Here is a 17,334-nt window from a genome sequence, read left to right on the forward strand (position 1 = left end):
GTGATATATGATATTTGTCCTTCTCTGTCAGACTTACTTCACTCTGTATGACAATCTCTAGGTCCATCCATGTCGCTGAAAATGGCATTATTTCGTTCCTTTTTATGGCTGAGTAATATTCCACTGTATATATATAATACCACATCTTCTTTATCCATTCCTCCATCGATGGACATTTAAGTTGCTTCCATGTTCTGGCTATTGTAAATAATGCTGCAATGAACATTGGGGCACATATATCTTTTTGAATTATGTTTTTCTCCAGATATATGCCCAGGAGTGGGATTGCTGGATCATGTGGTAGCTCTATTTTTAGTTTTTTAAGGAACCTCCACACTGTTCTCCATAGTGGCTGTACCAATTTACCTTCCAACCTACAGTGTAGGAGGGTTCCCTTTTCTCCACACACTCTCCAGCATTCATTGTTTGCAGATTTTTTGGCAATGGCCATTCTGACTGGTGTGAGGTGATACCAGTCAGTTTTGACTTGCATTTCTCTGATAATTAGTGATGTTGAGCATCTTTTCATGTGCCTCTTGGCCATCTGTGTCTTCTATGGAGAAATGTTTATTTAGATCTTCCGCCCATTTTTTGATTGGGTTGTTTGTTTTTTTGATGTTGAGGTGCATGAGCTGTTTGTATATTTTGGAGATTAATCTCTTGTTGGTTGCTTCATTTGCAAATATTTTCTCCCATTCTGTGGGTTGTCTTTTCATTTTGCTTATCGTTTCCTTTGCTGTGCAAAAGCTTTTAAGTTTAATTAGGACCTATTTGTTTATTTTTGTTTTTATTTTCATTACTCTAGTTGGTGGGAATCTTTTAAAATAACCACTTAGAGTTGAGGCCCACAAAGTTGGTGACCTCTGCCCCTTGCTTGCTACCTTGCTCTCTATGTCTTGCTTGTTTGTGATGTGGGACAGAGAACTGACCTTTCCCTGGTTCATTGTGCATGCCCCTGTTCCCCCTCCCCCACCACCGTTTCTGGGAACTGTAAGTAATGTCTTGAAACTCCCTTTGTGTGAGTGGACTGAGACCGTGCCTTCAATCAAAACGACCCCAGGGTTTTACTTCCCCAAATTGTGAGCACAGATGCTGAAGGAGCTACCTGTTAACCTATGTGGGTGGCTTGTGCCTCTTCATTCAGCAGGTCATAGTCTGCATAGTCTTAATTTAATACACAAGCTATGGGCCCCCCAACACAAAGAACAAAGGCAATAGAACTGGATGTGCAAATAGTTGGCTTTTCTTCTGGGCACTCCAGGAGATGAGCTTTCACAGCAATGAGGGGTGCTCTGAATGTGATGGGTCAGGCCCTGTGATTTGGGGAGAGCATGTGTTGTGAACATCTGCTTGCTCTTTTAAATTTAGGACTCTTAAATACAGTGAATCTGTGAGTATGAATAAAAAATACTTCAATAAGTGGGATATTTTAATCACATCTATTTCACTGGTCCTTGCTACTCTCAAAAGCTTGTGTACCTTTATTTTTTATCAGTCACTTTATTAAATTCTCTCATAAATTTTTATAGTTTTTAATTGATTAGGATTTCTAGAAGTACAATCATATTTGAAAGTATAATTTTATCTCTTTTCAAATATTTATGCCACTCTTTCCACTTTATTGTCTCATTGCTTCAGCTATAAGCTCCACAAAGGCAAGAATTTTATTCACTACTCTATAGACTGTTTGCCTAAAACAGTTCATAGCAAACACTCAATAAACATTTGTTGAATGAATAAATAAATCAAGTAAAATCTTCAAAATAACGTTGAATATTTATGCTAACAGTAGACTTCCCTCTCTAGTTCTTTTTTTTTTTTGGCCACGCCCTGCAGCATTCGGGATCTTAGTGCCCAGACCAGGGATTGAACCAGCGCCCCCTGCAGTAGAAGTGTGGAATCTTAACCACTGGACTGCCTGGGAAGTCCCCTGGTCTAGTTCTTAATTTGAATACTTCAGCAGTTAATGTGTTTGTTGCTGGTTTTTGGCAAATAGACACTGTTATGTTTACGATTTCTATTTCTATTCCTATTTTGCATAGAGTTTTATTAGGAATGGCGGCTGATTTTCACACAGTGCTACTTTGGGGGTATCTATTGATACAATCTTATCAGTTCTCTCCCTTATTTTATTGATATAGTGAATTAATGTTGACAAAATTAGTAAAAAGTATTAAACTTAAAATCCACGGTCTATATAAGGAAAAAGATGAAATCTTACCTTAAAGATCAAGAAATGACTATGGAAAGGTAAACTGTATTTCTAGAAGGGAAAATTTAATATAAAAATGTCAATCCTTCTCAACTGATTATTTTCCATTAAGAACCCCAAAGGGAGATGTGGCCAGGATGGCAGAGTACGAAGACCCTGAGCTCACCTCCTCCCACAAGCACATCAAAACTGCAACATTTACAGAGCAACTATCCATGAAAGTGACCTCAGGACTAGCAGAAAAGATCTTCTACAGCTAAAAATATAAGGAAGGAACCACAAAGAGACAGGAGGGGTAGAGAGGTGGAGATGGGGGTATAGTCAAGACCCATACCCTTGGGTGGGCAACCAAAAACAGGAGGATAATTATAATTGCAGAGGTTTTCCCCAAGAAGCAAGGGGTCCAAGCCCCACGTTGGACTCCCCAGGCCAGGGGGTCCTGCATCAGGAAGACAAGTCCCCAGAACATTTGGCTTTGAAGACCAGCAGGGCTTGCTTTTGGGAGAGCCAGAGGGATGTAGGAAATAGACCCCACTCTTAAAGGGCACACACAAAATCTCACATACTCCGAGACCCAGGGCAGAAGCAGTGATTTGAGAGGGTCAGACCCACTTGCTGATCTCAGAGAGCCTCCCAGAGAGGCAGGAGGCAACTGAAATTCACCCTGGGGACATAGATGCTGGCAGCAGCTGTTTTTGGGAGTGCATCCCACCACAAGGACACTGGTGGTGGTAAGGACCATTTTGGAATCTTCCCTCCAGCTTATCAGTGACGGCCCTGGCCCTGCCCACCAGCCAGTTGGCACTCATCCTGGGATGTCCCAGGCCAAGTTACTGAATGAGAACGCAGTCCCACTCACCAGCAGGCTAGTTGCGCTAGGACCCCCTAAGTCCCCAGCTGCCTGGGGACCTGGCCCCACATACCAGGGGGCCCAGGACCCAGACCTTCCCACTAGTGTACCAGTATTAGCCCTGGGCCCCTTGCAGTGAGCCATCAGACCCAGCCCTGCCCACCAGCAGGCTGGCACTAGCCCTGGGACCTGGCCTCACCCACCAGAAGGCCATCACCAGCTCCAGGTCACTCCAGACCCTGCAGCCAGCCATGTCAGGAATTGGCCCTTCCCACCAGCAGGCCGACAACAGTCCCTGAACCTCCCTCCAGGCTACAGTCCTGCCCATCAGCAGTCTGACACTAGCTCTGAGCCCCCCAGGCCTGTAGTCAGTCACACCAGGACCTGGCTCCACCCACCTGTGGGCTGGCACCAGGACTGGGATTCCCCTGGCCATGTAGCCAGCTGCAGCCAGGACCTGGCCCCAACCACCAGCAGTTGGCAGCCTCCACACAAGGCAGGGCCTGGCAACCAACCAGACCAGGGACCAGCCATGTCTACCAATGTACCCAAAGTAGTCAGCCAGACACAACAGAAGAACCCACGCAGCACATGTAGAGAGCAACCCTAAAGCATATAGCTCTGGTGACCAGAGTGGAGTGTGCTTCTGGGCCCCAAAGGACATTTCCTACATAAGGTCACTTCTTCAAGATTGGGAAACATAAACAACCTACCAAACACATAGAAATAAAAACAGCAAGTTAGGCAAAATGAGGCAACATTGGAATATGTTCCAAATGAAGGAATAAGATGAAATGCCAGAAGGAAAACTAAGTTAAGTGGAGATAAGCAATCTACCAATAAAGAGTTTAAGGCAATACTCATAAAGATTCTCAAAGAACTCAGGAGAAGAATGGATGAACAGAGTGAGAAGTTAGAAGTTTTTAACAAAGAGTTAGAAAATATAAAGAAGAACCAAACAGAGCTGAAGAATACAATAACTGAAATAAAAAATAACACTAGAAGGAATCAATGGTAGATTAAATGATACAGAGGAACAGATCAGCAAACTGGAAGATAGAGTAGTGGAAATCACTCAAGCTGATCAGAAAAAAAGAAAAAAGAATTTTCAAAAATGAAGACAGTTTAAGAGACCTCTGGGAAAACATCAAGCATACTAACATTCACATTATAAAGGTCCCAGAAGGAGAAGAAAGAGAGAAACGTACAGAGAACATATCTGAAGACATAATAGCTGAAAACTTCCCTAACTTGGGAAAGAAAACAGACATCCAGGTCCAGGAAGCACAGAGAATCCCAAATAAGATCAACCCAAAGAGGACCATACCAAGACACACTGTAATTAAAATAGCCAAAATTAAAGATAAAGAAGGAATATTAAAAACAGCAAGGGAGGACTTCCCTGGTGGTGCAGTGGTTAAGAATCCGCCTGCCAATGCAGGGAACATGGGTTCGAGCCCTGGTCCGGGAAGATCCCACATGCCGTGGAGCAACTAAGCCTGTGTGCCACAACTACTAAGCTTGTGCTCTAGAGCCTGTGAACCACAACTACTGAAGCCCGCACGCCTATAGCCCATGCTCTGCAACAGAGAAGCCACAGCAATAAGAAGCCTGCACACTGCAATGAAGAGTAGCCCCTGCTTGCCACAGCTAGAGAAAGCCCATGCATAGCAACGAAGACCCAACGCAGCTCCCAAATAAATCAATAAATAAATATATTTAAAAAATAAAAATAATAAATTAATTAATTTTAAAAAACAGCAAGGGAAAAACAACAAGTTATATACAAGGGAAATCCCATAAGGCTATCAGCTGACTTTTCAGCAGAAACTCTGCAGGCCAGAAGGGAGGGGCATGATATAATTAAAGTGATGAAAAGGAAAAAACCTACAACCAGGAATACACTATCCAAAGGCTGTCATTCAGATTTGAAGGCGAGCTCAAGTTTTACAGATAAGCAAAAGCTAAAAGAGTTTGGCACCATGAAACCAGCTTTACAAAAAATGTTAAAGGGTAGTTACAAGATACAAAATTAATATACAGAAATCTGTTGCATTCCTATACACTAACATGAATTATCAGAAAGAGAAATTAAGAAAACAATCCCATTCACAAACACATCAAATAGAATAAAATACCTGGGAATAAATCTAACTAAGGAAGTAAAAGACCTGTACTCAGAAAACTATAAAACTATAGTTTTAGAACTATAGAAAAATATAAAGGTACTGATGAAAGAAGTTAAAGATGTTACAGAGAGATGGAGAGATATACTGTGCTCATGAATTGAAAGAATTAATATTGTTAAAATGACCATACTACTCAAGCCAATCTACAGATTCAATGTAATCCCTTTCAAAATACCAATGGCATTTTTCACAGAACTAGATCAAACAATTCTAAAATTTGTATGGAAACACAAAAGTCCCCAAATAGCCAAAACAATCCAAGGAAAAACAAAACAAGAGGTATCATACTCCCTGGTTTCAAACTGTATTACAAACCTACAGTAACCAAAACAGTATGGTATCGACACAAAACCAGATCAATGGAACAGAATAGAGAGCCCATCAACCCAAACTTATGTGAGCAATTAAACTGCAATGAAGGAATCAAGAATATACGATGGGGAAAAGACAGCCTCTTCAATAAATGGTAATGTGAAAACTGGACAACTACATGCAAAAGAATCGAACTGGACTACTTTCTCACACCACATACAAAAATGAACTCAAAATGGATTAAAGACTTAAATGTAAGAACTAAAACCATAAAACTTCTAGAAAAAAACACAGGCAGTACCCTCTTTGACATCGGTCCTAGTAATATTTTTTTTGGATATCTCTCCTCAGGCAAGGGAAACAAAGGCAAAAATAAACAAATGGGACTACATCAAACTAAAAAGCTTTTGCACAGTGAAGGAAACGATCAACAAAACAAAGAGGCTGCCTACTGAATGGGAGAAGATATTTGCAAATATATCTGACAAGGGTTAATATCCAAAATATATAAAGAACTCATAAAGTCTACATCAAAAAAACAACCAACCTGATTAAAAAATGGGCAGAGGACCTGAATAGACATTTTTCCTGAAGAAGATACACAGATGGCCAATAGGTACATAAAAGGAGGCTCAACATCAGTAATTATCAGTAAAAATCAAAACCATAATGAGATATCACCTCACACCTGTCAGAATCATTATTATCAAAAAGACAATGAATAACAAGTGTTGGTGAGGATGTGGAGAATAGGAAATCCTCGTGCACTGCTGGTGAATGTAAATTGGTGCAGCCACTGTAGAAAACAGTCTGGAGATTCCTCAAAAAATTAAAAATAGAACTACCATACGATCCAGCAATTCTACTTCTGGGTATCTATCCAAAGAAAATGAAAGTACTAACTCAAAAAGATGTATGCACCCTCATGTTCATAGCAGCATTATTCACATTAGCCAAGATATGAAAGCAACTTCAGTGTCCAGCAATAGGTGAATGGATAAAGAAGATGTGGTGTATAATATATACAGTGGAATATTTTCAGCCATAAAAAAATGAAAATCTTGCCATTTGTGACAACATGGAAGGACCTAGAGGGTATTATGCTAAGTGAAATAAATCAGACAAAGACAAACACTATATGATTTCACTTATACGTGGAATCTAAAAAACAAAACAAAGGAACAGACATAACTGAACAGAAACAGAGTTACAGATACAGAGAATAAACAGGTAGTTGCCAGAGGGGATAAGGGCCAGGAAAGGAGAGAAATAGGTAAGGAAGATTAAGAGGTACAAAGTTTCAGTTACAAAATAAATGAGTCACAGGTATGAAATGTACAGTGAGGGGAATATAGTCAATGATTATGTAATATCTTTGTATGGTGACAGATGACAACTAGACTTATGGTGATCATTTTGAAATGTATAGAAATATCAAATCACTGTTTGTGATTTCTATATTCCTATGAGCATGGAGAAAAAAATGGAAATACATCTACCAAATTGCTAACATTGTTTACCTGGGGCCAGTGGGATTGGAGAGGAGAAGGAGATTATTAATTTTGGAAAGACATATTTGTATTGCTTGACATTTACTTTACCTTTGAAGAAAAAATATTTCCCTAAGATAAACAAATTAACAGTATTGGTAAGGTAAAATACACAATCATTGTAGATATCTTGGAAGGAACTATGTCAATATGTTAAGAATGGTTATCTCTGGATAGTGGAGCTAACAGTTAAATTTTTTTTTTTTTTTTTTTTTTTTTGGTACGCGGGCCTCTCACTGTTGTGTCCTCTCCTGTTGAGGAGCACAGACTCTGGACGCGCAGGCTCAGCGGCCATGGCTCACGGGCCCAGCTGCTCCGCGGCATGTGGGATCTTCCCGGACCGGGGCATGAACCCATGTCCCCTGCATCGGCAGGCGGACTCTCAACCACTGCGCCACCAGGGAAGCCCTTAAATTTTGTTTTTAACATCTAAAATCAACTTTATTGATGTATAATTTACATACACTAAAATTCACTAATGGGTGAGTTTGTTTTCTACCGTACACTTTTCTGTATTTGTACATCATAAAAACAAAGCACAGGATTCTGGAAAAACGATGATTACATAGTTTTTGAATCTCACCCAATTCTCTCATAAAAACAGAACAACTAGACATCAAAGCCAAAATCCCATCAACGGCATTTCCAACAATTACAAAATGACATGACAAGGTATCCCCATGAATCGAAAAACAAGTGAGTAGGGACAAATCACCAACAGTTAAAAGACCAGTGTGGTGTCAGCACTGTGTGGGAGAGAGCAGAGTGAAACACTGGGGCCTCTGACACACCTGAGAACAGCAGACCCCAAAGGAGCCAACAGATATTCACAGGAAAGGACAACAGGGTAATTTGAAAACAGCAGTTCAAACAGAGCAGGGCTTTGCCCAGTCCAATAGCTGACACATGCAAGGAGTCCATGGTAAGGTCTGAAGGGGCTGGAGTAGTCTAAGTCCCAGGAACTCTCCAACTGACCAGCAAGGCTCCTGCTAGAACAGGGTTCCACACTGAGGAGAAACTGATGGAAGTAGAATAAAAATTAATTAAAACAGGACAACAGAGCCACACGAAGAGAAGGAAGCTCTGGATGAAAGTGGAGAAGAAGAACAAAGCTAGGAAATCTTGAGAGAGCAACTAGTCATGTTTTTGAAAATTACACAAAAAGAACAGCAGAGGGAGCTCTGTGAAGTTAGAAAAGCTATCCTGAACCATGCCTCCTAAAAGTTCAGGAAAACAAATGTTTCCAAAAGAAAAGAGGGTCAAAGGATCGAGGGCAAATCCCACACAGTTATTACAAAAATAAAGAGAATAAGAAGCAGAATAACATCTCTACTTACAATGAAAGCACGCCAGACAGTCATGTCCACAAGCAGAACAAACCATAATCCACTATTTCAAAATGAGCTGAAAGATATTGTGAAACTAATGTAAGAAATAAAAGAACAACAGAAGTCAGAATTTGAAAATGCAGCTATTAGGTGACTAAACTCGGGAAAGAACTGGAAATAAAAAAAAAATCTGGGACTTCCCTGGTGGTCCAGTAGTTTAGAATCCCCCTTCCAATGCAGGGGATGCGGGTTCAATCTCTGGTTGGGGAACTAAGATCCCACATGCCGTGGAGCAACTAAGCCTGCACACTGCAACTACTGAGCCTGCGCACCACAACTAGATAGAAGCCCAAGAAGCCCGTGTGCCGTATGAAGAGCCTGCACACCGCAACTAAGACACGACGCAGCCCAAAATAAATAAATAAATATTTTTAAGAAAGGAAAAAAATCTCTTCAGAAATGAAGACTAAATTAGAAGGAATATAAGACTAAGTAAATATAATAGATAATGCCTTAAGAGAAATAGAAGGTAAATTTTTTTTAAGTTGAAAATAAATGAAGGGATATAGAGAATACATACTAAAAGCTAAAATCAAGGGAAAAAAACTTAAACCACTACATATTGAAATAACACACTGCATATATAAGATTATCAACTCAGAATGACCAACATAGTCATGTTCTAGTAAAATTATTGAACTTTAAGGAAAAAATTATTATTTCATCATGTAGGCAAAAAGAGCAAGTGATCTAGAAAAGGGGGAAAATTATATTGTCATTAGACTGTTTGACAGGAACGATTTATGTCAGAGAAATTAGGGTAACATAACTAAGATATACTTAAGGCAAAAAAAATGTAAGCTAAGGGTTTTTTGTTTGTTTGTTTTTTGGCCACACCATGAGGCATGAGGGACCTCCTGACCATGGATTGAACCTGTGCCCCCTGCAGTGGAAGCGTGGAGTCTTAACCACTGGACCGCCAGGAAGTCCCAAGGCTAAGGGTTTTATACCCAGCAAAATTGACTTGGGGGTGTGGAGGAAAGGGAATCCTCTTGCACTGTTGGTGGGAATGTAAATTGATACAGCCACTATGGAGGTTCCTTAAAAAACTAAAAATAGAATTACCATATGACCCAGCAATCCCACTACTGAGTATGTACCCAGAGAAAACCATAATTCAAAAAGACACATGCACCCCAATGTTCATTGCAGCACTATTTACAATAGCCAGATCATGGAAGCAACCTAAATGCCCATCGACAGACGAATGGATAAAGGAGATGTGGTACATATATACAATGGAATATTACTCAGCCATAAAACGGAACGAAATTGGGTCATTTGTAGAGACATGGATGGACTTAGAGACTGTCATACAGACTGAAGTTAAGTCAGAAAGAGAAAAACAAATATTGTATATTAACGCATATATGTGGAATCTAGAAAAAATGGTACCGATGAACCGGTTTGCAAGGCAGAAATAGAGACACAGATGTAGAGACCAAACGTATGGACACCAAGGGGGTAAAGCGGGGGGTGGTGGGGGTGTTGGGGTGGGATGAATTGGGAGATTGGGATTGACATGTATACACTAATATGTATAAAACAGATAACTAATAAGAACCTGCTGTATAAAAAAATAATAATAAAATAAAATTTTAAAAAATTGACTTGGAAGTTTGAAGGGCACACACAACTGTTACCAGTATTCAATAACTAAGAGGATGTACATTCCATGAGTCCTCCCTGAAGGATCTAGAAAAAAACTTTACAAACAAAATGATTAGAGCAACATCAACATAAGGACTGGTGGTAAGCCATAGATAGATATATAGATAGGTAGATAGATATAGATATAAATATAAATATATGTATAACTTGTAGAACTAAGAATAAATATATCTGTATGTTTTTCTTTTCCTCTAACCCTTCCTTTTGTGAAAAATTTAGTCCAAAGCCATTAGGTGGGACCAAGCAAGGGAGGCAAAGGTGTGAAGCAGAAAATGGTGCAGAGCCACAGTAGCCCAGCATGAGATGTGAGGAAGACATCTAAGCAGGGAGGTGGCAGTGACAGTGACCTGATGTAGGTTGTTGGAGCCACAGTAGGGTAAAGGGGATGTGTACTTGGAGAGATGGCCCATAGTAAGGTATGGGAGCCTGAGTAGGGTACAGAGAAAATCTTCATGAGGGGATGGTGCAGTAGGATATTGGAGCTGGAGCAGAGTGAGGAGGGCATTGGCGAAGGGATGGAGTTGGTGGCAGAGATGGGAGATTGGTTATGCATAAGAGAATTGATTTACATATATAGAGAGGATAATGGGAGCCAGGTTTCTCACTTTCACTTTCAGAAAAGGGAATAACAAATATGGAAAGGGAGAAAGTTAGAATATGTTATGTCCAGTAGTGTTGGATTGAAACTGGAGATACTGGTGTAAACTTGTAGTTTTCAGTGGATAGATAGATAACTAATAAGTTATCTACTATCTACTAACAAGTAGATAGATAGATAAATATAGAAATAAATATTGATGTAAATGTATGTGCATAGCTCTCTCCACTGAGAAGTCTTGGGGACAGCAATATCTCAGTAATGAGCTCACCTAGGGACTAAATCTTGGTTTCTAAATACCAGTCTCAGGAATTCCCTGGCAGTCCAGCAGTTAGAACTCTGTGTTCTCACTGCCAAGGGCCCGAGTTCGATTCCTGGTTGGGGAACTAAAATCCCACAAGCTGCTCAGCCAAAAACAAACAAACAAACAACAACAAAAAAAAAAAACAAAAAAAGGAATAAATACCAGTTTCCACTAAAAGGAATCAAGGCCCTTTGGAGAAATGACTGATTCCAGGGCTGGTGCAGAGAAAGTATGAGCCTGGAACATCCTGTTTTGCCAAAAAGTAACGATGTGCTCAAATAATGATGGGGACATGTTAAAAGGACCCAGAAGCCAGTTTTCTTTAAAATTGATTTTTATTGGAGTATAGTTGATTTACAATGTTGTTAGAAGCCAGTTTGAAAAGGCTCTCACTGGCCAAATCTGGAATAATTTGAGCATCAGAATAAATGTTTAAATCTATGAGCTCATAAAAATACAAAAAATGCTAACTGGTCACATTTAGATAATGATTGGGGCAAAATCATTTTAAAAGTCTTTAAAGAGAAAGAATAAAGCATTTATCTGACCTTTCTTATGTGAGCTTAACACTGGGTAACCAAAAAAGTAGATGAGAAAAGTGTCCCCTTACGGAAATATTCAAGTTAATGAATGAAAACGAAGTATAGAATTAGAATATCATTATTGTGCAATACCAAATGAATTAACTGAACAGAAGCAATTGCTAACATCACAAGAAAAAGAGACAACCAGACACAATGGGCCTCCTGGTGAAAAAACACACCACCACTTACCGTCTTGCCAAAGGCATCAAACCTGAGTCTGAACAGACCTCTGGATTGAGCTGTCCGCATGCAGGAACGGCAGAGGACTGAGGAACATGTTGAACTAAACTATTAGTATGCAATCAGCAAAACCCAGACTGTGGGCAGAAAGTAGGGTATACAAATCAAACATCCTGGGGTCTTTAACAGATACACTGTTATGAAAAGAAAGGGCTAGAGGAGGAAATCTGTAGATTAAAAAACTCAAAATACATATAAAATCAAATAAATGGGAAATCTGAAGTATAGTGTCCAGGGAAGCACACTTGGATGATGAAACTATAAGGAAATCCAAGGGGATAATTATCATAAAAGTCAGGATAGTGGCTATTTTCTAGGAGAGGGAAACAATTGTGATCGGAACTGGGCTAGCTGGAGAAGTTCCATTTCTTGATTTAGATGGTAGTTTCAAGGGTGGTGGCCTTAAAATAATTCAAGTCATGTATTTGTTTTGTGTGATTTTCTATATGTGTGTTTTATTTTTCAGTTATAAAGGTAAAAAAACCAAATCATGGACTTCTGATTCCAGATGTGGTAGGCTGATAATGGCTTCTCAAGATATATCCACAGCCTAATCCCTGGAACCTGTGAATGTTACCTTTTCAGAAAAATAAGAAAAAAGGATATTTATTTGGAAAAAGGTTTTTTTTTTTTTTTTTTTCTCCTCCAGATGTGATTAAACTAAGGATCTTTAAATGAAGAGACTATAATGGATTACCTGGGTGGGCCCTAAATGTAACCACAAGTGTCCTTATAAGAGAAAAGCAGAGGGGGATTTGACCAAGAGGAGAAGGTGAGAAGAAGATGGAGAGAGATTGGAGTGATGTACACACATGCCAAAGAACACCAAATAATGCCAGAAGCTAGAAGAGGCAAGGAATGAATCCCCCTCCAGACCCTCCAGAGGGAGTGTGGCCCTGATGTTGCCTTGCTTTCAGATTCTGGCCTCTAGAATTGTGAGAGAATAAATTTCTGTTGTTTTAAGCCACTAAGATTGTGGTTATTTGCTATAGCATCCACAGGAAACCAATACACCAATAAACCAATACAGGTAAGCTGTAGGTCATGGCAGGTCAGTCTTCCTCCTGCAATAAGAAGCTAGAAAAACTACAAAAAACATGTTTTTTAAAGGCAACAAGGGGATGTCAAAGGAATGAGGACTAGATCAAGTAAAATTCCAGAGACAGGAGAATGTTTCTAAAGTGAGCTGAGCACAGGCTGAAGATAAGGCCTAACCTAGACAGAATGCCTCTGCTTGGGGAAAAGAAATCACCAAAGATTTTGGTGGTCATGCAATGCTGGAGTGACAAGTTAAAATTTTAAAGGGCCTCTAATGATGGCTAGTTTTATCTATGGAAAATCTGTGGAACTCCTGGAATGTTCATGAGGCTGGAGAGTTGGGTTAAACGCTTCTAAAAGGCACAATGAACTTCCCACAGTCTGGCATTATTGATGAGGAAGTGAAGACCTGCTGAGGCAGAGAAAGGAGAAGAGCCTCAACTACTCAACTGGTCTCCTCCTCAAGATATTTGCCAGATTTTGAGACTCCCTGGAACAGGAGACTGCAGAGTTGGCTCAATCTTCTTCAGTACTTCAGAGCTAAGGAGATGAATACCTGCCCAGCTTTCAGTCAAAAGATTGTGAGGAACATGCCTGAAGAATATGGATGAACCAGACTGAAACAGCAACCCAACCCTGAGACAGCCTAATCCTTGACTGGATTGAGGTGAATCAGTCCCTCACCCTATCTGCCTAATAGGAAAAAGTGAGAACCCTCTCTGGTGGAAGAGAACATGATATGGAGCCTTCTGTAGTTATTCATAATTTCTGGCAAACAATAAAAAAGCATGAGACTTGTAAAGAGAAAAAAAAATGACCAAAATGAAAAGAAAAAAATGTAAAAAGACTCATAGATGATCCAGATACTAGAATTAGCATACAAGAATGTAAAAATAACAATGATTAACATGTTAAAGAAAATAGCAAAAATTATGGACATATAAATGAAAATGAATTTAAACAGAAAATTGGAATCTATAAAAAACTCAAATGGACATTCTAGAACTGAAAAACAAACGAACAAAAAGCCAAAATCTGAAATGTAAGGGTTTAACAGCAGATTGGGCACAGAATTAGTGAACTGGAAGATAGGTCAGTAGAAAACATCCAAACTGAAACACAGAGATAAAAAAGAATGGAAAACAAAAAGAAAGTAAGAAGCATAGGAGACATGCTCAAATATCTAGCACACGTTTAACTGGAATCTTAAAAAAGGGAAGAGAGAATATTGGGAAAAAGCAATATTTAAAGAGATAATGGCTGAGAATTTTCCAAAACTGATGAAAAATATCAAACTACAAATTCAAGAAGCTCAGCAAACCCAAGCAGGATAGATACAAATAAAACCATGGCTAGGCATATCCTAGTAACACTGTTGAACATCAGAGACACTGTTGGGTATCTTAAAAGAAGTCAGAAGAAAAAAGCCCCATTATCTTCAAAGAAACAACAGTATGACTAACAGATGACTTCTCAACAAAAACAATGGAAGCCAGAAGAAAATGAAATAACATATTTAAAGTTCCAAAAGAAAATAACTGTTAACCTAGAATTCTATACCAAAAGGAAAAAAATGCCATAAAGTATAAATTTTAAAGATATCTTTACCAAAACCATCTTGGAAAAGAAGAATAATGTCTTGTACAGTCTGATTTCAAAACTTACTACAAAGCTACAGTAATCAAAACAGTGTGGTGCTGTCATAAAGACAGACATATAGACTAATGGAATAAAATAGAGAACCCAGAAATAAACCCTCACATATGATCAATGATTTCAACAAGGTTGCCAAGACCATTCAATGAGGAAAAGACAGTCTTTTCAACAAATGATGTTGAGAAAACTGGATACCTACATGTATAAGAATGAAGTTAGACCCTTACCTTACACCACTGACAAAATTTAACTCAAAATGGATAAGGGATCTAAACATAAGGACTAAAAGTACAAAACTCTTAGAGGAAAACATAGTGGAAACGCTTCTTAACATTGCATTTGGTAATGATTTCTTGGATATGACATCAAAAGTATGGATATGATATCAAAAGTATGGGCAACAAAAAAAGATAAACAGGACCACATCTAAATCGGAATCTTCTGTGCATCAAAGGACACTGTTGAAAGACAATCTGTTTCTGCTTTTGTGGAACTTTTGCTTTAGCAAGGCAGTCTTTAGACAAGTGTGACACATCCTGCAAGAGAGATATTGCAGAACTGAATTATAGAGGATGTAAAATTACAAAAATCCTCAGGGCATACCCACAGGGTAGTGCAGCCGTGGACAAGCTAGACACATTTTCTTTCTCATCTTTCTGTTACAGCCCCCTGGAGCCAGGCCCTGAGCAGGTCAAGAAATGATCCTTAACTCTTTTGGAGTTGAAGTTTCAAATACCACTTCTCCTAAAATATGGAGCAGTGAAAATGTTTGTGAGGTGGTGGTGATGGTGATTATTAATTCCAATTTGGTCTAGTGTTATTCTCTTCTGAGAATTTCAAGACATTCCCCATAATCAGAGATACCCTGACATGTTACAAAACCAGTCTGGTGATTATTGACTTAAAAGCTTGAACACTGGTGAGAGCTAAATACTAATTAAACTCGGAGTAATAGCCAACCATAGAAAACTGGGCAAACTTAAAAATGACTTTCCAGATAATACCAGACCTGCTCTAAAAAGAGAAGAAACTTCTTATAAGTTTCCCTTGTTTCAGTTTAACTTACGTCTTGTTGTTTTCATCTTAGCACAAAAGACATGCTGGTCACCGTCCTCTGAATATTGCATCATCAAATGTTACTGGTTTGCTTTCCCTGTCATCCTACTCTCAGGCTGAATGATTCTAGATCCTTTCACTTTTCTTCTTTTAGACTCTGTGGAATTTGACCACCTGCCTGATCTCTGGAACTGGTACTGGCCCTGCCAGAGGCTTAATCTAGGGACCTTGAAAGGAGTGAGACCAGAAACCAGCAAGCTACCTCAGGCCACTTCTAAACAAGGATATAGCCAATTAATTGATGGCTAATTGCTTTAAAGTTCATATGAAGAGGACTCTGGTAGCTTTGAAAGTGAAGTATTCAAGCAGTTTTGGAGGAATCCCAGTAAGCATTTTGTCATCACAAACGACACCTGCTATTTGTCTAGGTAAGCCTCAGAGAGGTCCAAGAGCCACCTGGAATATGGGGTTTGTGAGAAGGTGGCTATTACTTTGAAGAAGAAATCTACTACCTAGTTTTCAAGTCCCAAAGGTGATACAAAGAGCATCATTTGGGTGCCTCTAACACAAGATCTTGACCCTTCCCTTTCCAGGGTTTCATGACCTAATAAGATATTTTATTTCAATCAGGCTAATTTTTTTTTGCATTGATTTGGTTCCAATTAACTCAGGGAATTTTAAAAAACAAAACTGATTTGGTTTCCTGCTGAGTGAAAAATTTTAAATCTAGTTGTGAAGGGAGTTGTGGCAAAGTAGTGGTTTTAGGTTTAGTGTTTGATTCTAGACACTGCTTCCAGCCCTTGCTACAGAACCACATTGAGAAGGGAACGCCTGTAATTTAGTTACACTCCCACAGTCAATGGAATTTTCCTAATGTTTGATAGGCAAGAGCCTTTGACAATTAGGAAACTTTCAGAGATTTGTCCAAGGTCCTACAGAGTGAGTGATATATCTGAGATACCATACACCCCAAGGTACGCGCAAGTGTATGGTTCCTTTTTTAATTCTGAGTTTGAAGACTCAGATCTTCTACTACTTGCTGTGTGATCGGGTAATTCACTACACAAGTCTCGGTTTCTTATCTATAAAATGGGTCGAATATGCCACATGACCCTGAGTTCGCTGTTAGTTTCGTGTGGGTTTTTTTTTTTTTTTTTGCGGTACGCGGGTCTCTCACTGTTGTGACCTCTCCCGTTGCGGAGCGCAGGGCTCAGCGGCCATGGCTCACGGGCCCAGCCGCTCCGCGGCATGTGGGATCCTCCCGGACCGGGGCACGAACCCGTGTCCCCTGCATCGGCAGGCGGACTCTCAACCACTGCGCCACCAGGGAAGCCCTCGTGTGGGTTTTTTTGTTTTTGTTTTTCATAAGGATCCAAAAAGGAAAGGTGAATTTCTGCTTCCCCGCTCAGCGTCAGCGTCTTGAAGTGCCCCGCCCTCCCATCCACCCCCGACCCATACCCATCTCCCACACCACCCACCCCTTCCTTGAATTTTTTTGTGCGTCAGAATACTGTTCTAGTCCAGACTCTACCGCGATGTGATACGACGTCTGGCAACTCCACATCTCTGGGTTTCGGTCGCCACCAGGACACTGGTACGGTCGATTCTGACCCTATCAACATGGCAGCTGGAAGTGGCTTGCAGGAAGAAGAAAGATGTGGCACTTAAGGATCACTTCCGCTTCCG

The 17,334-nt window shown here is 39.8% G+C and overlaps 1 protein-coding gene across 2 annotated transcripts in view; it reads right to left on the reverse strand.

The window, feature by feature from the left end:
- The window catches only part of SELENBP1 (selenium binding protein 1), a 54,127-nt gene extending 36,793 nt beyond the window's left edge, over nt 1-17,334 (reverse strand). The window contains exon 1 of one of the 2 annotated variants that reach the window (XM_082614369.1): nt 17,180-17,334. In XM_082614369.1, the coding sequence (XP_082470495.1) occupies nt 17,180-17,270 (91 nt within the window). In that variant the 5' untranslated portion in view covers nt 17,271-17,334. The remainder of the gene's footprint in view (nt 1-17,179) is intronic. The other variant, XM_082614370.1, reaches the window with a different exon arrangement.

This window comes from Mesoplodon mirus (genome assembly GCF_964341445.2).
Source record: "Mesoplodon mirus genome assembly, chromosome: 3".
NCBI classification, from domain to species: Eukaryota; Metazoa; Chordata; class Mammalia; order Artiodactyla; family Ziphiidae; genus Mesoplodon; species Mesoplodon mirus.